Source organism: Ostrea edulis, chromosome 5 (assembly GCF_947568905.1).
Source record: "Ostrea edulis chromosome 5, xbOstEdul1.1, whole genome shotgun sequence".
Taxonomy (NCBI): domain Eukaryota; kingdom Metazoa; phylum Mollusca; class Bivalvia; order Ostreida; family Ostreidae; genus Ostrea; species Ostrea edulis.
In genome coordinates this window covers 58,172,665-58,193,323 of record NC_079168.1, presented here as the reverse complement: position 1 = coordinate 58,193,323, position 20,659 = coordinate 58,172,665, and the positions used below count along the sequence as shown (strand labels likewise).

Here is a 20,659-nt window from a genome sequence, read left to right as displayed (position 1 = left end):
TAGTTTACATGGCATTACAGTACATGTATATAGCTCGTTTATAAAAATGATTGCAAAGCTACTTGGTGTTTGGCGGGGGGGGGGGGGGGGGGGGGGGGGGGGGGGGGGGGGGGGGGGGGGCAGCACATCATACTGGACTACAGTTTTTTATTTTTACTAATATTTATTAATATGTCAAACTTATTTTGAAATATCAATTGCTTATATCATTCATTTTGACTGAAAATGATGTAGGTTTGTATTACGTATATTTGTCATTAGTATGCATTTTGGCAAAATGCCCAAATCTACTTCACCATCAGTCTTTTTATACATATTAAGGTTCATTGATATGGACATCTTTTGATGACAGTTGGTTATGCTGTATGTATTTGCCAAATTATTTAAATGCATCAATGAAATGCAGCAAAAAAAAAATCATTTTTTGGCAAAGTGCCAATTTGTAATACATTGGTATAGATGTCAGTAACACACTCTTTACCATGGATGGATATAGATATCATAAATAAGAAGGCAGTTTTATGGAAAATCAAGATTTATGAAAAAAAAAAATGCTCTCAATATAAAACAAGGACAAAACATGGATAAAACGGGCTGAATTCTTTAGTTCAATATTCTTCATAGACTGCTGTCGGTTTCCATGGCAACGGATAGTAGAAATTTGGTGATGGGGTAAAAATCATTCAAGGTAGTGCAAGTAAAGTTAATACTGTGAAAATCAAAGAAATCTGTGACATTGAGTGGCCAGACCCTATCTAGTTTCTTTGATTTTTACATAGAATTGGGGAAAACACACCTGAAAATGTCTGTAATAAAATGAAGATCTAGAAACACATCTTCAAAACTCTATGTATTCAATAGCAATGTGGTGATTTCCCGAAATTTAATGAAAGAATTCTTATGTAGAATTGATAGATTTCTTAAAAATGATATTGTACAAATTTATACTGTTATATACGGTAACTGAATATTCAATAGCATCTGCATATAGTGTAGATCATATTCGAGTTTGTTCAGAGACATAAAGGTTGAACTTGACATTTTTGATTATCAAAAGGGTATAGGCGATTTAAGGATGTATGCTACACCAGAGAAATTTGATGTAGATGAAAAATGGAGGATATGTACAACAATATTTTGAAGTTGAAATTTTTCAAATTTACTTTATTTTGTCAAAAACTACAGTTTTAGTAAAAGATAATCTGGAATTTTTTTTAAAACCCCTGCCAGACTCGAACCTGCTACCTACAGTCCGGCAGTCGGTATGCTAACCTAGCTACTGAGCTACTCGGCTAGGTATTTAAATTGAAAAGGAAAAGTCAAATATAGCTAATATTGATTTTTTCCTCCATATTTTTAAAGGAAGTCAGCCATTATGACGATGTAGAGTACCTCCTTAAGGAGCAGTCACACCTTACCGGATAGCATAAACGGACGTCGCACACATAAAAATAATTGTGACATAATGCTGCCCATCGGTATCCATTGAAGGGAGTCGTTCCCGCCGCTGCTCAGGGCTCCTGCGATCAGTGTATGAAGCGTATAAAACGCGTAAAAACCGCACGATTATTGGACACGTACCTGGCAATTAACGGTCGAATAACGGACAAGTACGGATTAAACGAACATGGGACGCATGAGAAACTGGTATAACGTTCTTTCAACGTTAGACAAACGGACTTGTAACGGTCACGTGGCTGACAAAACGGATATAATCGAAAGTGGATATATCTTTTCAGACTTATCACCTTCGCGGACATATTTCCATGACGCCTCCAGAAGGCAGGTCTACAAATGTTGGGAAGCGTAAAAGCACGGCACGGGGAAAGGTTACACGGCCCCGATCTGCTCCCTTTGACAATGCTGGGGAAAAGCAAACCGTCCAAGATCCATAGGTAGAAATCCTGTCTGAATCTGGAGAGATTACCGAAGGCATTACCGTCTGAATAACGGACAATTACTGGGGAACGCATGAGAAACTGATATAACGTTCTTTCAACGTTAGACGAACGGACTTGTACCGGTCCTGTGGACCTCCGTTTGACAACCGCTACTCGCCAGCTTCATGCGTTTCTTGTCTGTATACATGCAGTTGGTGTCCATTACATCTTCGATTGACCTGCTGCATGTAGTACTCCGGCCACGACTCATGTCCAACAGATATTAACGGATGTGAACTGGACAAGTACAGGAAAAGAAACGCATGAGTTCCGACTAAAACGCACAACAACGCATAGGTACGGTACACTAAGTGGACTCCATAATCCGGTGGTATCCGTTTCAAGTTTTGAACATGCTCAAAACTTTCCGCCAGATAGACCAGACTTCGCCGGACAAGGAAGGCAGTGGCGGAAAGAGAAACGGACAAGAAACGCAAAGGAATAGAGACGAACGGATTGACAATTTTTGTTATCCGTTGGACGTTCGTTAGCGAGTGCATGTTTCTGATTTAACTGTTTAAGTCAGAGTGTGCATTTTTACCGACTCAGAAGTACAGTACCCCGAACCGCGAGATCTAATACATGTACGAGAATTGGGAAAATTGTTAGTCTCTGATACATTGAAGTCCGACCACGAGTCTGAAAATAATGAAGTGGAATAGGATAAGTGTATATAGTCTGACTTCTTGTGGGTCTTCAATTTCTTGTATGTCTTCAATCAGGTAGGATTATCTCCTGGAAATCCATTGGCGTAATTTGTTTTTAAGTCTACATTATCTTATTTCAAAGAAAATACTGACCAGAAATAATCTTGACCTTGAGAATAACTCTTTCTCTGTTAATATACGCATGTATGCAGTAAATGAAGTTCATTTTCATTTCTTTCAGAGCACATTGTGAAATTAAACGAGACAAGAGACTCATCGGTCACCCGAGTATTAGTTTAAAGTACCACTAGCCCCAAGGGCTCTGAAATATATAATAGTTTTCCTGTTCTGCATATTTAAGCTTGTATTTGGCTGCAGTATAAAACAAGATGTGTTCTTTATAAGACATACATAGCCTCAAAAGTGTCCATACTTTTGAAAGACTTTACATAATAATATGTTACATGAATATTAACACAATCACTATGGCTATTTTATACCCGTCCTAGGGTCGGAACCTTGGAGTTGCCGAAATCACAATTTTGGTACATCCATTTCTGTTTTCTTTAAAATACGCATTTAGCTTTTACACCATATCAACAAATATAAAAAAAAAAAAGTCTTTCAAACGATAAAGACAATATTTACAATAATAGTTTTGGGCCCACCCTGAAACCAAACCTTTACCCCTGTGATCATGAAATTAACAATTTTGGTAAATGACTATCTGCTCCTTGTAATCAACCATTTAGTATCAATATGTTATCCAAATGCTTTACAAATAAACACTACATGTATATGCAAACTTGGCCTGCCCTGGAGTCAGAACCTCTACTAAGGGGATCAATTTTGATAGCAGCCTTCCTGCTAGACATGACTATCCATTTAGTATGTCTTACATGTGTGGTTGTAGAGAATTTTTTTTTTTTAGAAAATTGGTCAGTTTTTGTCCTGCCCCGAAGGAACTGGAAGGTTAATAGTTATCAAGAAAAAGTTTAATGTTCAATTGTTAACACACATTTAATCACTATGACTATTTTGACCCAACCCTGGCACAAAAATCCTTACCCCTGGGATCATGAAATTTACTCTTTTGATAAAGGGCTACCTGTGCCTTCTAAATATCCATTTAAGCCTTCCTACTCTACAATGACTATGCATTAGTTTTTCTTACAGATGTGGGATTGTAGAGAATATTTTTGACAAATGGTCAATTTTGAGAAGTTTTTACCTCGCCCCTAAACTGTAAAAGTCCTGAAAATTACAATTTATGTCCCCATATACAGAATCATATATCACCGTCAGAAAATTGCAATTTTCCTTAAACAGTGTTATCAAAATTTCAAATCAACTGGTTATGACGATAATAGCATACAGAACAATTTCATGAAACTGTTTCTTCACAACAATATACAAAATGTCAGTAAGAAATAAAGGAAATATATTGCGTAATAAACTTCATAAAGAAATCAATAAAAACAGAGTTATTGCCCTTGGGTTCAATATTTTGAAACTTATCGTTGATTATTCACCTATAACTTAAAGTAGTTTATTTTTAACAAGATTTTTTACAATAACTATCGGAAAAGACTCCAACAAAACTCATATTCCTATGATGCACAAATCTAAATAAATCATTGATTTTACAAAATCTGATGACATCACAGGAGGGTGAAATTACTTTAAGAAATTAAAAATGTTTAATTCTTAAAGGATGACAAACGACGACGGATGCAGATCAATACATGAATCTAGAGATCACCCTGAATGACTCAGGTGACCTAACAGCAATTTGGATGCTTTATCTACCATTATTCTTTGATTGCATTTATTTTATCACATCTGTAAAGATTTAATGTGATGTCTTATTCCACAGAAACCAACTAGGTGTCAAGGATGGTTACTAAGAAAAAAGATGTGGCTTTGAAGTTATTTTATAAAGGTTTTCTTGAACTCTATATTTGTGGGCGATATTTAAGCTTACCAGAAGAAAAAGGGGCTCAACTCGGGTATACAGATAAGTTCTGACTTATTTTTTCATAAGTGATGCATCGACAGATCAAAATTAAATTGTGTTTTCCATATCCAAAAAGAGACAACGTACAGTTTCAAGAGATATTTTGATTACTGATTTATTTCAAAATCTGATGTGAATGAATATAGTAATACATGATTTAAATTAAAAAACATGATTCATGAAAATTCTTAAGCATGTTTAGTAATGGCTACCTTATGGTTACCAAGAAAGTGATCACAAGTTAGGTAAACCATAGTTAATATGAACACGAGTAAAAGCAACTTTATGATTAAATGTATTACAAGACTTAATAACAAATGAAATTATAGTGACTTCGTCAAGTAATGTTCAGTTCCAAAGAGCAAATGAACGGAATTATGATTGATGAAGACACAAATGCCCCTGTAAATCAATAGGTATATATAGCCAGCAAATTACATTATGTACCATGTCAATTGGAACATAAGTCAAATTTGATCTCTGATAAAAAAAATTTACACTTGAAAAATCCAGTCACAGACTGTAAACTGCTGTAATGTCGCCTACATGTAAATGTAATTAGATCTGTAAAACTCTTCAATATACAGGCAGGGCTAGACACTTAAAAATCAGTTGAAAATAAATATGTTTATGCAATTATATGTGAGTGAAAAGGGTTAGAGTATTTTAAAGTCTTGAAAATATTCAATTGCCTTTTCAGTATAACCACCCACACCAAAAATTAGCTGAATATTTCCAAGCCTGCTGAAAATATATCCTAAAATATATAGTCTAGGGAATGTTTACAGCCACAGCTCCATTGAAAATAAGTCAATTTAATAGGGTGTAATTTGAACTTGATCTATAACTCATCAATATACAACATACATGTACTGTACATCACAAAATCTGCAACCTAAACGAACAAAAGGCTCATGGATCACATTGCTCATCTGAGCAGTTGCAGTTTGCCATGTAAAAATATTGAATCCTAAGTATGGTCCCAATCTTGTTACCAACAGCATGGTGTGAATAAGCTTGAATTTACATTACATTAGGATGCTTGTATATTGACCTATAGTACCCTTGTGGTTCTTGAAAAGATTTAAATATAAACTACGTGTGAACAAATTTGAATCTACATTTTAAAAAAAAATTTCTCATACACTTTTAAAACCATATTGTGGCCCCATCATATGATTATGTCATTATGCAAAGAAGATACTATGTAAGTTATGGCTTTTCTGGTCCATTCAATCTTAAAAAGATTTTAAAACATAACACCCTGTTTCTTAAGTATTTTCTCTTGAAAGGGGAAATGGTCTTTCATTTTAACAAACTTCAATCCTCCTTCACCAAAGAATTCTTTGCACCCAGTTTGGTTGAAATTGACCCTGTGGTTCTTAAGAAGAAGTAAAAAAAAATGTGCATAGTTTACAGATGACTGACAGAGGAAAACATACAAATTTCTATCAGAAAAGCTCACTAACTTTTGATCTGTAAATCTCCATTATACAATTAAGCACTGAAAATCATCAAAATATTTGTCAGCATAGTGAAATATTGTCTGTAAAACTACAACTATGACAGAATGATGGATGGATGACTAAGGGCAATACATAACAATATGTTCCTGCCATTTTATGAAGGGGGGGGGGGGGGCTTTTTAAAAATATAAGTTAAAACAAAATGTACTTATCAATCACTTATGACTCCAAGCAATTGGAGTTTAATCATCACAAGTTTAATTGTGGCATCGACCATATACAAATTACTTCATTAGTCAAACAGCTTTAACTTTGACCGTTTGGTTTACTTAAAATGAAGTTTCTATCTAAAATACGACCAAGGTTAAAGTTGCAAACACGCATATAGGCCAGAAACAAAATGCTCCTAATCTTTGATCATAATAAATTTGGTTACTGAAATATGTATGAAATATTGCCAAATTTGTAAGAAACGCACCATACAATCATAATATATTTGATGGTTCATTTAAATATTACTTTGTGTACCAGGTTATCTTTTATATATCAAATGTAAGTGAAGATGAATACAGCCTAGCCTGCAGTAAATGGCATTAAATGAATCTAATTCTTACAAAATGTACATTTACAGTATACTATACAAGAATTAGCATACATCAATTCATATATTAATACAAAATCAATAATGTACAACAAAACAAATATTTTCTACTTCTAAATATTTCTCAGTGTCTGATATTTCTACAGTATGAATAAGAAATTTATACTTACAATTTGTTTCACACAAAGCAAAAACGGTTACAGACCAACATAAAGATACACTAAATGTATTTTTCAAAAGACTATGTCTTAATCAGCTCTGAGGCTTAGCTATAGGCTGTGCCATCACATTTAGATAGGTAGGAGGAATGTAGCCTTCTTCATCATCTTCATCATTATCATCTTCATCATTATCATCTTCATCGTAACCTTCCAACTCTTCATCACTATTATTATAGGCAGTGAATTTGGATTCTGCTGATGGAAAGACAGGCTTTGAAGAAATGGTCTCACTTTGACGTAAAGTCTGTTCAGGATAACTGCTCTCATCACTTTGACTATTATGGTTCAAAACTTCACCCTCCTCTAAGCTGCTGGGTGAGTCTGGTTGTTGGAAAACAGAAGAAGCAGTTAACCTATCTTTGCTTCTTTTCCCATTTTCCTCATTAAAAGTGGCTACCATATGTCCCATAAGGAGATCAGTATCATCGATACCACCAATGGATCCCTTGGAAAAGCAACCCCGTTTATGCCTGCGTATGTGACGCTGAAGATATCGCTTCTGAGTAAACATTTTACTACACAAATAACAGGCAAACTTCTCAGTCGAAAAGTGAAGATGCATGTGTTGTTTCAGATTAGGGGCAGTGGTAAATCTTTGATGACAAACTTCACAAGAGAAAGGTTTCATCCTTGTGGAACGTTCAGTTTCGTCTATGCCCTCTTCTTTTAACTGTTCATGCCGTTTAAGGTGTCTGTGTAGATAGCGGTCCTGACAAAACTGCTTCCCACAAATATGACAAGTGGCTGTGAACACTTCTTTGTGAATTGACCTGTGTCTATCCAGATCTTGTTTACACTTGTAACTCTTGTCACAATCAGGACAGGGAAATGGACGATCATCACTGTGAGTCAGCATGTGTCTCTGTAGAATGTTATTATGACTGAATTTTCGGCCACAAATGTGACATGGAATGTGGTCAGAGGTGTTGTGTATGATCATGTGATGCTTCAGTTCAAATCCCGAGACAAATTTTTTGTCACACATGGTGCAGGGAAACTGCCTATCATTCATGTGTCGTCGCATATGCTTGGCCAGACTACTGTTCAGTTCTTTGCCGCAGAGTTCACATTTATATGGCTTCTTTCCTGTAATAGCAATGACATATGTTTTAGACAAAGAAATAAACAAGTATTTTCTATTAAAATTTCTCAGGCTTTTCTTTATTACCTCCCTTTCTATATAAAATTATGTATCAAGAAATTCAGCAGCTACCAAATATACATGTAAAAGCATTCATACACAAAACTACTCTAGAAAGCTTCTCGCATGTTCATTAACCAAAGGGACTTAAGTTAGTGATAGAATAGTGCATTATTTAAGCATACTGTGACCAAGATATTGGTCACTACATGCACCTGTATGTCTGGTCATGTGACGACGGAGATGGCCTGACTCCCTGAAACTCTCCCCACAAACTTCACACGTGAATGGCTTGTCTCCAGTGTGGACTCTCATATGGTTCCTCAGGAGATCATTCCGGAAGAATATCTTGCCACATTCATCACACACAAACACACTGTCCTTCTTAGCTGTAAGAATTGTAATTCTTAATCAATTTTTAAGAGAAACATTTTCAAAAAAAACATCTGAAAATCACATTCCCCAACAAAGCTACCCAAGATCCATGTCTTTGACAAAATCTTATCATTTGTTGCCAGTCATAAGGCCAAACTAATACACATGTATTTACAGTGCAATTCTGCACTGGTCACACACACAGAATCTGTAGAGTTATATACGGTACCGTTATTGATGGAAGTAATACATATAAATATGCCAGTACACAAGAGATACATGTACATTTATACAGAATATAACACATTTCATGATAGAGTCAGATGAAATGTTTACAATTTTCACCAAAGGTGCAAAAATAATTCTTTATGTTGGTATTGCAGCATTTTTTTCTTCAAGAGAGTATGTTTATATAAAAAAAAATTTAAAATTCATTAACCCTGCATCACAAGACAAAAGCTGTTGCTTCACTTACCTGCTCTTTTCTTCTTGTTGTCATGGGATCCATCCTTCTCTGGAGGTATCACATACAATGTGTCAGCATCTGTGCACACCGTGGTTGGCAGCGTTGCATCTTCTGCCTTCTTCTTCCTGACTTTCTTTTTAGGACCTTCCTTCTCACCGCCTTTCCTTGGAGCCTTCCTCTTTGGTGCTCGTTTGGGAGTTTTTATAACCACTTTCAGTGATTTCTTTGGCTCATCTGGAGTCCAGTCGGCATCGCTCTTGTCCTTTTCAGTTGTACTCGAGTCTTCAAGTTTCTGAAAATAAGCCTCTGCTTCATATTCATCAGTAGTAGATCCAGAGTCATCCTGGTGGGAAAAGTCTTCCATGGGATCATCGTCTGACAGTTTATCTGTGTGCACAGTGTCTGGTAAATCTACATCAGGGGGTTCTTCCTTAACACTAATTGTTAAATGCTGTATCTTTGTAAAGGAATCGGACTCTAGCCCCTCCGTTTCTAAAATAGCTTTAGGTGGACTTTGATCTACAGTCTGACTAGTGGGAGGAATATCAAGGCTCTCTGTATGCTCTTTCTCTTGCTCTTCCTTTTCTTCCAGCTCCTGATGCATAACTACCGTACTTTGTTTCTCTGATTTTCTCTCGGTATTTGTCTCTCCTTCAATGTTTTGACTAGATTCATTAGATGATTCACACTGCAGATTCTGTGTGGTCTGATCAGCCATGGAATCCGAGTCTTTCATTCCTATCATGGATGACTGTGCAGGTTGCATGATCTCTGGGTGAGACACAGTCTGCTGTTGGAGTTGCTGGCTGCTTTGAGAGATATCCCAGGGTAAATCAGAGAGCCTTTTTCTACCAGAGGATTTGCTTTTGAACTGCTTTTGACCTGGAACTGTTGGTGTCAGCCCCATTCCAGCAGCATATGATAAGTAATCCCAATTCATGAGGGACGGATCTGCTGGATCCCTAAGCTGGTTCCCCTGCTCTCCCTGACTTACAGCTAACCTTCTGTATAGAGCCATCTGAGTTTCCTCTGCAAATTTCTGATATGAGACAATTTCTGATTCAGTTGACTCTAACTGTGCTGTATGAGTCAGCCCTGTTGATCCACAAGGTATGGATGGTACACTAGTGACTTGCTTGGGTAGCTTTGGTTCTCTCTTATCTAAGCTGGGGGTTCCTCTGTTCTAAATAAAACAATTACAAACACAAAATTAAGCCACTGGCATGATATATTGATGATACTTTGATAAATTATTCCAAGGTGTTTACAGATGATTTCATTCTAGTAAATGTGGTCTAATCTGTAAATAACAAAATCACTTTTACAATACAAAGTCTCTTTTTAAAAGCATAGCCTGAGGAAGATTTGAAATTACCATTAATTGTTAACAATTCAAAATTGCCATTATTCATTAACTAAAGTGCTCAAGGGTCAGAGAAAGAAACTGGAACTTTAATCAGTGTATCACTCGGCACCTACATATAAATGTCATAATATCCTGAGAAAATTACCACACACCTATTTATATATCTTTGCACATCAAAATTAAATCTGTCTCATCATTTCTACTACTCATCATTTTTCTACCTTTTTATTTTATGGATACGCAGAAAATATCCACACTTAAACTTAGGAGACAATTCATGATTATTGATTATGTTTATCCACTGTGGAATGTAAGCAGCTAACGGCTTCACATACGTCCTAATGATTGTGCAGAATTTCAGAACTTGAACTCTCTTCACTAAATGGTATATAAAGGAAAACAAAGAATAAGGAGGGTTCAATAATTAATGACTTTTGGCTCTGCATTTCAGATGACATCTGATGCACCAATAGAAAATCTTCATCAAGAGAAGATATTCTAAATAAGTTCCTCTGTTCGCACTTACTGAATTCTCTTGGAATGTGCCCTTCTTATGTGTCAGGATATGTTGTTTGAGTTCAAAGCCTGACACAAACTTCTTGTCGCACATGACACATGAGAACTGACGATCATTGAGATGTCGTCTAAGATGTTTGGCAAGGCTACTATTTAGCTCCTTCCCACAAATGTAACATTGATATGGCTTCTTTCCTGCAATTTGTAACGACAATCAATCAAGATTAATTAGGTCTAGAATGGTAGATTCAATACAGTCTATACATGTAAAATTAGTCAATAAAGTACAGGTGACTCTCGAAGTGAAATCATGGTCCCGATTTTTTCTCTCTATATAACAAAGCAAATTTACTATCGATCTCTCGAAGGTTCGATCTCTCGAAGTTCTCAATCTCTCGAAGTGAAGATGGGTCCCTTAAAACACATTTAATTGTTTTTCACTCTCAAATCTCTCGAAGTGGTGGTAGTGTATACCCACCGTTACCCAAGCGTGTAATAATTTCCGCTTGGGCCTTACCTGGATTTTGTTGAATTGTTTACATAGTTGAAACATCCCCTGTGCTTCTTTGTGGAGGTGACACACTTGAGTATATAATTGGCTAAATGGTCATTTTACAACTTGCACTGGGGTTTTGTGTCCTGATGATTAAAATTATATATAATCTGACTATGAATAAAATCTATAATTTGTTTTGATTTGACAATGAGAGAGTAAGTTTTATACATAATCTAGAGATCTACAGACTGTTAAATTTCTCGAGTTTGTTCTTTGTGTAAAGTTACTCTAAAACATTGTTTTATTCATTCGTTAGAATTTTTGCTTTGGGTAAAGCGACATAACGTTGTGCTCTGTAGGGGAGTGTGTATTGCTCAAGATTTTCCGATACAATACGATACAATATTTTCTGATGCGATATCCGATATATTGGATATATAACGTAGTTAAGCATTTTCTGAAGTAAAATATCAAAAATTTAAAAAACAAGAGGCCCATGGGCCACATCGCTCACCTGAGTCACCTTGGTCCATATCAGAAGATTTTCCATATCTATTTGCATGTAAAACCGTAGTCCCTATTATGGCCCAAACCTTCCCCTGGAGGCCATGGTTTTTGCAAACTGGAATCTACACTATGTCAGAAAGCTTTCATGTAAATGTGAACTTCTTTGGCCCAATGGTTCTTGAGAAGAAGATTTTTAAAGATTTTCCCTAAATATTTGTATGTAAGACTTTGATCCCCTATTGTGGCCCCATCCTACCCCAGGGGGGCATGATTTTAACAAACCTGAATCTGCACTATATCAGAAAGCTTTCATATAAATCTCAGCTTTTCTGGCTTAGTGGTTCTGGGAAGAAGATTTTTAAAGATTTTTCCTATATATTTGTATGTAAAACTTTGACCCCCTATTGTGGCCCCATCCGACCCCAGGGGGCCATGATCTTAACAATTTATAATCTGCACTATATCAGGAAGCTATCATATAAACCTCAGCTTTTCTGGCTCAGTGGTTCTTGAGAAGAAGATTTTAAAAGGCTTTTCCTATAAATTTGTATGTAAAACTTTGATGCCCCCCTTGAGGCCCCATCCAATCCCCAGGGTCCATGATTTTAACAAACTTGAATCTGCACTATATAAAAAAACAAAAAAAACAAAAAACAAAAACAAACAACAAAAAAAAACTTTGATCCCCTATTGTGGCCCCATCCGACCCCCGAGGGCCATGATTTTAACAATTTAGAATCTGCATTATATAAGGAAGCTTTCATATAAATTTCAGCTTTTCTGGCTCAGTGGTTCTTGAAAAGAAGATTTTTAAAGATTTTCCCTATATATTTGTATGTAAAACTTTGATTCAATATTGTGGCCCCATCCGACACCCGGGGGCCATGATTTTAACAATTTATAATCTGCATTATATAAGGAAGCTTTCATATAAATTTCAGCTTTTGGCTCAGTGGTTCTTGAGAAGAAGATTTTTAAAGATTTTTCCTATATATTTGTATGTAAAACTTTGATCCCCTATTGTGGCCCCATCCAACCCCCGGGGGCCATGATTTTAACAATTTAGAATCTGCATTATATAAGGAAGCTTTCATATAAATTTCATCTTTTCTGGCCCAGTGGTTCTTGAGAAGAAGATTTTTTAATGACCCTAACCTATTTTTACCTTTTCTTGATTATCTCCCCTTGGAAGTTGGCCTGGCCCTTTATTTTAAAAATTTAGAATTCCCTTTACCTAAGGATGTGTTGTGCCAACTTTGGTTGAAATTGGCCCAGTGGTTGTTGAGAAGAAGTTGAAAATGTGAAAAGTTTACAGACGGACGGACAGACGGACGCCGGAATACGGGTGATCAGAAAAGCTCACTTGAGCTTTCAGCTCAGGTGAGCTAAAAATGAAGTGGTTTAATATCTTTTATTTCATAACAAACCAAACAATGACAATTAAAGTCTGAGGAAACTCCAATGTCACAATGAAAAAGTGGGGATTGAAGTCTGAGGAATCTCCAATGTCACAATGAAAAAGCGGGGATTGAAGTCTGAGGAATCTCCAATGTCACAATGAAAAAGCGGGGATTGAAGTCTGAGGAATCTCCAATGTCACAATGAAAAAGCGGGGATTGAAGTCTGAGGAATCTCCAATGTCACAATGAAAAAGCGGGGATTAAAGTCTGAGGAATCGTGTTCCTGTTAGAAGCCATTTTTAAATTATGCACTTCGATCCCGACTATTAAAAGGGCTATTTTTAACCCCAACATCATATCGTCGAAACACTGTATCGTATATCGCTGGACAGGCGTATACCGGTACATTTCGATATATCGATATATTGATCCACCCCTAGTGTTCTGTTTAGTTTGCGATAGTAAAGCGTCATCGGAACTTGGTTTTGTATGCCTATCTAAGTATGATTAAAGAACAAATAAATACATAAACTTTGAAATGTTTTTATTAATGCAAAATAAGGTTTTTTGTTTTGATATCAAAGTACCTGACGCATATGAAGGAAAACATGTCAAAACGATATCATATGATCTTTGTTGGTATACATTTCCGGTTACTGTAAAATCTGAACCATACCGGCAAGATCATGGGATTCTTTTGACACGTTTTCCTTAATATTTGTCAGGTAGTTAATTTGATTTCAAAATGAACCTTATTTTGCATTAATAAAAAAATTACAAAGTTTACAGTATGTATTTATTTGTTCTTCTATCGTGCTAAGATAGGCGTACAAAACTAATTCCTGATAAAGCTTTACTATTGGTAAATTTTATGTCACTTTACACAAAGCAAAAATTCTAACAAATGAGTAAAACGATGTTCTAGAGTAACTTTACACAAAGAACAATCTCCAGAAATTTAACAGTCTGATGTAGATCTCTAAATTATTGTCTCTAAATTAATGTCTCAAACTTACTCTCTTGTTGTTAAGTCAAAACAAACAATAGATTTTATTCATAGTCAGATTATATACAAATTTTAATCATCACAAGACCTGAGTGTATGGTGAAAACTGACCAATTAACCAATTATATACTCAGGTGTCCACCTCCACAAAGCATGGGAGATGTTTCACCTCTGTAAACACCTAATTACCACAGCCACACTACCCTCCAGCAGGGAAAGTCCAAGCTGAAATAATTATATGTTTGGGTAATGGTGTCTATACCTACCACCACTTCGAGAGGTCGAGAGTGGAAAAATAATGAAATAGTTTTACAGGACCCAACTTCATTTCTCGAGATCGATACTAAATTTGCTAAGTTATATCACAGGAGTCGGCAATTTTATCAATAAAGTAGAAATATATGAGAAATGGGCATAAATACTGCCACTGCGCTTCGCAACGCTTGCAAAGCTCAGTGGTAGTATTTATGCCCATTTCTCATATATTTCTACTTTATTGATAAAATTGCCGACTCCTGTGGTTATATAGAGAAAAAATTTGGGACCATGATTTCACTTCGAGAGATCAAGAACTTTGAGAGATCGAAGTTCGAGCCATCGAGAGTCACCTGTAGATGGGGAAGGTTTGTATATGTATGGTTTTGGTCTCCAGATTTGACTCTTTTAATTAATACAGTAAAACACACTTATAACCAAGTACTGGAGATGAAGAATTTTGATTTGTTATAAACGAAATTCATTATATCCAATAAGTTCATAATAAAATTTAAAACTATAGTGACTGAAAATCACCGTGCTGTAATTGTAAATTCATCATAAGCATATTTATGTTTAAAACCATGTTTAACTGTACAACTATGCAATCATACCTAGACTAATATTGTATCACCATACATGCACTACACTAAAAATATCAAATCTAAACCTGTGTGTCTGGTCATGTGACGTCTCAGGTGCCCCTGCTCGCGGAACTTATCTCCACACACTTCACATGTAAAGGGCTTGTCCCCAGAGTGCACGCGTTTGTGGTTACGCAACAAATCAGCTCTGTTGAAGATCTTCCCACACTCTTCACACATATAAGACTGAGGCTTTCTCTTTCCTGGGTGGAAATTTATCTTACTTTTAGTAACAAAATTTAAACAATGCATTTAAATATAATTTCATATTTGAAAGAAAATTTAATGCCTTTCAAATCTACATATTTCATATACAGATATGTAAAATACAATTACGCCATCATTATTAGATTTTAAACACTGAACTTCATTTAACGTACTTGGTAGCTTTGGAAATTTCATTTCAGCCATTTCATCTTCTTGTTGCTCCTCGACACTGACATTGTTCTGATCTTCACTCCCTCTATTCTCCTCCATTTTGTCCTCATTTTTCTCCATAGGGATCAAATCTGTGTTTAAACTGTAAACAAAATGGTTTCAGTAAAATATATACTTCAAAGTACAGTTTTCATTAAAAGATATTTTAAAAGATTGTTTGGACAAAAAAATCTGCATCAGCTTTATTTGTTAAATGTTTCAGTGACATGGATAAGTCACACATCATGTTTCTGATATTTCTAAAAGTGTGTATAAAATAACATCACTGCTATAACTTTATCAAGATCAGGATTACATATCATCAAACTTTAATGCAAAGAAAAGCTTTGTATTTGAACAAGATCATTATTGTGTGATCTGTATATTACTGATCTCTGTAACAAGTTAATGTTAAAATGAAATTTATCACACATATCTCCAATATATATATTAGAGAAAATACAAGGCTTATCTATGATATTACACTGAGGAAGAAAATATACCTGGTTTATTATTACTTATCAATTTTGAAAAAGCTTTTGATACAGTGTCTTGGGAATTTATTCATCGCATTAAAGCCAAATTTACATCAAACCCCGAAAAACCAGCAGTCTTCAGATGCGAGGATCCACGATCTGGTACTTGCCAATTCATACAAACCGGCCACTCCATAACTTTCAAAAATGGAATGAACTTCAATGTAAATTCAACTATGATGTGTTAATCTAAAAATCTACTTTATTGTGTGACGTGCCCTGCATGTGAAGAAAATTATATATGACAAACAGGAACCAAATTGTCTGACTGTGTTCGTGTACATAAACAACACATCAGAGATCCTACAATAAAAAATGCTGAGTCTAATGAATGGTAAAATGTCGATTTACTAGTCCAACTGGTCATGTTGAAAAAATAAACAAGAAACTTTACTTTAAACCATAAGATATTTTATTCTTAACTAAAAAAGAATAACTGTAGAGTTTGCGAGCAATTTTGAACCGCATGATGTCACAATCTCTATTTTAGTTGTAATAAATGATGTTTTACTACATCTACTCGATGTTAATGTGTGTAAAGTTATGAAGTAGATGAATTTATTTTCATAAAAAAAAAAACCCAGTTTATTTGAATCAAAATATAAAAAAGTTTTTATTAAATTAATAAATTTCGTCGTAAACAGCCATTTTCGGTGTTGACATATGTGCAGGAATGTCTCTACATTCAAATATGACTTCTCATCCTCAAGAAAAGATGGCCCAAGAGAAAAGAAGTAAAAGGTTAGGAAGAAACAAAGCAGGGCTTATGAAATGGAGATTTAAAAAAACGGTTGAGGTCATTTTATTTTAAATGAACTAGAGAATTTCCGTGCCGGGTAGAATTTAAAGAAACAGAAAATGTGTTTGAAAATGAAAGCATTAAATTGAATGACGAGACTAAAGCTCTTTTTATTTTTGAGACAATTAAGTACGTTTTAGTTCATGCAAACTTTATGTTTGTCATTTGAATTAAGTACATTTAAATATGGAGAAACTATCATTTTCTGGAAAGTTGGTCGGGGCTAGTGGATTTAAGGTCAGGTCTAGCAAAAATCATTTGAAGTAGCCCGACTGGTCTAGTGCTTAAAAAAGTAAATGTCAAACCCTGTATATATATATATATATATATAATATACTTTGAGGTATCGGGTGTTGTTGGAACTTTAGTGCTTTTATATATATATATTATATATATATATATATAAAGCACAGAAAATTTCACTTTATTTGGATACCCACTTTCGCCCCTACCCGGGGTTGAACTCACAACCTGCGGAACCAAATCTCCTAGCAGCATGTAACCAGCGCACTAGACCGCATGATCATCTAGACGTAAAAAAACTTGCTTTCGATGACGATGGAATTCTCGCCACGCTGTCACACGTTACACGGTCATTGAGAATGGAAATGGGATACAGTTAGGGCGGAAGTGGGTATCCAAATAAAGTGAAATTTTCTGTGCTTTATATTAAACATTTCTTCACTTTGGGCAGTCATGTTCATTTAAGAGTTCATTGCTATATATATATATATTCAAATTCTTGATTTGCTGAATTATCATATTAAGAATGCAATTTATTGGTATCAATAATCAATAAATACAAAGAACACTTTTTACCAATAATTAGAATTCTTGTTATAAGTAATATTTATTGTAAAGCAACAGATAGTAAAATTGCACCCATGCTGATGCAAAAGTTCAATGGTTGTTTATGTTTAACATATGAAAAGGGGGAAGGGGGTGCGAGATGTGTACAACAGTCATGAATAAAGTACATTTGACCTATCAGAAAAACAAGTATATTAATTGCATTGCTCTTTGCTTGTACCAGAAAATGTGACTTGAACAGGTTGGGAACACTTCCCCTATGACGAGATCTTCTCGCTAAAACACGATTATCCCTCTTTAGCGAGAAAGTAAACATTACCATAAACAGGACTGGTGTTTTGGTGTCTTTATTGAAAATAATGGCAAATTCTGTTGAATGCTGAATATGTGTGACACACACTCAGCATGACGCAAATTGTCTACAGAATTTACAACACAGTCAAGAAATTTCATATCAAATGTTGGTGCGTAAGAAGGAAGGAGGCTGAAAACCAATGCACATCGTGAGTGTTTTTGTTTTCATTAATATATTTGCAGAAGTATCAGACATTTTAGCACTTTTTATTTCTTTCACGTGAAACATGAGATACACTCCATATGTGTTTTTCTCTATTGTACGGGATATATTTACTCTCACTAGAGAGGGATAATCGCGTTTTTGCGAGAATATCTTGCTGTAGGGGAAGTGTTCCCAACCTGTTGAATATTATTAAATGGTTTTGATATTCATTTATTATCTCAACCCCCCCCCCTTCCCAATCCTTTCTCTACAATAAATTAATTTCAGGGACTTTTTGGGGGTTTTCAAAAATAGTTTTTAATCGTACTTTATATATCCGCTGTTTAATCTAAAGCCATATACATGTATACATGAACATCATTTTGCTGGTATTGGAATGCCCCCTAGGGCCTACTTAGCATGCAGCACATTCAATAGGTCATAATTTGACCTCTTATCTTCATTTAATTTGAAACTGCATTATCTTGAAATTAACCACAACCTAGTTCAAAATACAACACAATACCTTGATTCTTCTTAGTTCACTAGCATTTGCCAAATGGAAGTAAATTATTGAATGAGGTCCTGGCGAGACAAACAGCGGAAGTCAATTCAGCACTGTAGTAATTGAAACTAGACGACTAGAGAATCCGGAATATGATATGATTTATTCCTAATTAGGGCCCAAACGGGTATAACAGTCAACATATATGATTCAAATCACAACTACAACACATGACTTATAATGTTCATCATGAATTCATGTGGGGTGTCATGTGTTGATTATAGACAAAATTATTTCAGTAGTGAAATACTTGGCTAGTATCCACTTCCACCAAAAGCAACATATATAGGCCAAGGCCTACAGTACTTTAAAAAAAAACCACCAACAAAATAAAACAAGCACATAGTATACCTCACATATCTGAATAAATTGTTAAAGCAATGTAAAACATTTCTATCCACAAAATGAGAGAGAGAGGGGGGGGGGGGTTCATAATTTCTGGTTAATTTTCAAAAGATGACAAAATTAATATATTCTAAAGTTAGATAGCATTTTTCTCGTGAAAAGACGTTGATGCCGCTTTCCCAGTAGTGAACTGAACAACATATTACTCGAGATATATTTGGAAACACAGATACCACAGGGACTTGTCTTTCGGATAAATACATAAAATTAAAAATTCAATTTTGCGTAAATTTTGAAAATGAATCTTATCCAAATTTTTCGTGTCTTCTCAATTAAATTAATGCATGTGCATAATATTGATATGATACTACTTGCAGGTCGTGTTATTTAAACGATATATTACGTACCAAAACGTGTTGACATCATTATATTAAACGCGATGGAATATTTTCTTAATTGTGAGGACGTTTTTTGACACAGTATGAATTGCAGAGCATTGTCATTGTTTTAGATTTTAGCTCACCTAAGGTCGTTTTCTGAAGAATCACAAGGGTTCAATACGTAGAATTGTTATGTAAGTATTTTCATTTAGTGTAGACTTTAGAGATTAATTTACCGTGTGGTCGAGCATCCGGCGGCCGCAGCCGAATATTATGTAACGTTAGTAAAATTTCACATGTCGCCAAAATCTATGTCGCTTAGCAGATGTTCATTAGTTAGACGAAAGTAGGAATATTTAATATACCATAGAGGACCCCCCCCCCCCCCCCCGGCCCTCGATCGTACCAGTCACATGACCCGATGTTTCTACCCTGTAACAGATGTCATAACATTAAAATGTAAAGCATGGTCAAAAATCACTAGCATCGTTAATATTTGATGCAAAATGTTAAACATAGTTACATTTGAGGATATTTTAACACTGACAGAATGCTTGATTACAACGGAATCAAAATAAATCGCACCTTCATCCAACAACATTAGTAGAAATATATACATGTTTCCTTGTGGCATATCGAACGTTGCAATATTTGATGTTTTCCATTTCTATTCTGTAATTTTTCATTTGTATTGTAAATTGTATCCCAGAGGTTTTTTTAAAAATTGTGTTTTGTTATGAAGGATTTCATTTGTCAAGTTTTAGTCTGTATCTTGTTGTAAACGAACGAAATGTTCTGGATGCTCAACAAGATGTAACTGTAAAGCAAGGTTTCTTTAGATATTGAGCGGACAATAATTGGTCTACAAACCAACATACTGACCATTGACCTTGTGACATCGAAATCAATATAGGTTATCGACTCTGGAAGGTTCTTTTCAAACAGGTGTTTATAAATGTCTGGATCTTGTTTGTTTATTTACAGGTGTTTATAAATGTCTGGATCTTGTTTGTTTATTTACAGGTGTTTATAAATGTCTGGATCTTGTTTGTTTATTTACAGGTGTTTATAAATGTCTGGATCTTGTTTGTTTATTTACAGGTGTTTATAAATGTCTGGATCTTGTTTGTTTATTTACAGGTGTTTATAAATGTCTGGATCTTGTTTGTTTATTTACAGGTGTTTATAAATGTCTGGATCTTGTTTGTTTATTTAACAGGTGTTTATAAATGTCTGGATCTTGT

General features: G+C 35.1%; 1 protein-coding gene across 1 annotated transcript; it reads right to left on the bottom strand.

The window, feature by feature from the left end:
* Nucleotides 1-4,700: 4,700 nt before the first annotated feature.
* On the bottom strand, nt 4,701-19,002 carry LOC125652406 (zinc finger protein 135-like). Its single transcript, XM_048881596.2, has 7 exons — nt 18,652-19,002; nt 15,445-15,584; nt 15,091-15,267; nt 10,767-10,951; nt 8,884-10,057; nt 8,249-8,422; nt 4,701-7,978 (listed from the first exon to the last, which is right to left on the bottom strand). Exons 2-7 carry the CDS (start codon nt 15,560-15,562, stop codon nt 6,924-6,926), a joined length of 2,883 nt encoding a protein of 960 aa, XP_048737553.2. The 5' UTR covers nt 15,563-15,584; nt 18,652-19,002; the 3' UTR covers nt 4,701-6,923.
* Between the last annotated feature and the right edge of the window lie 1,657 nt (nt 19,003-20,659).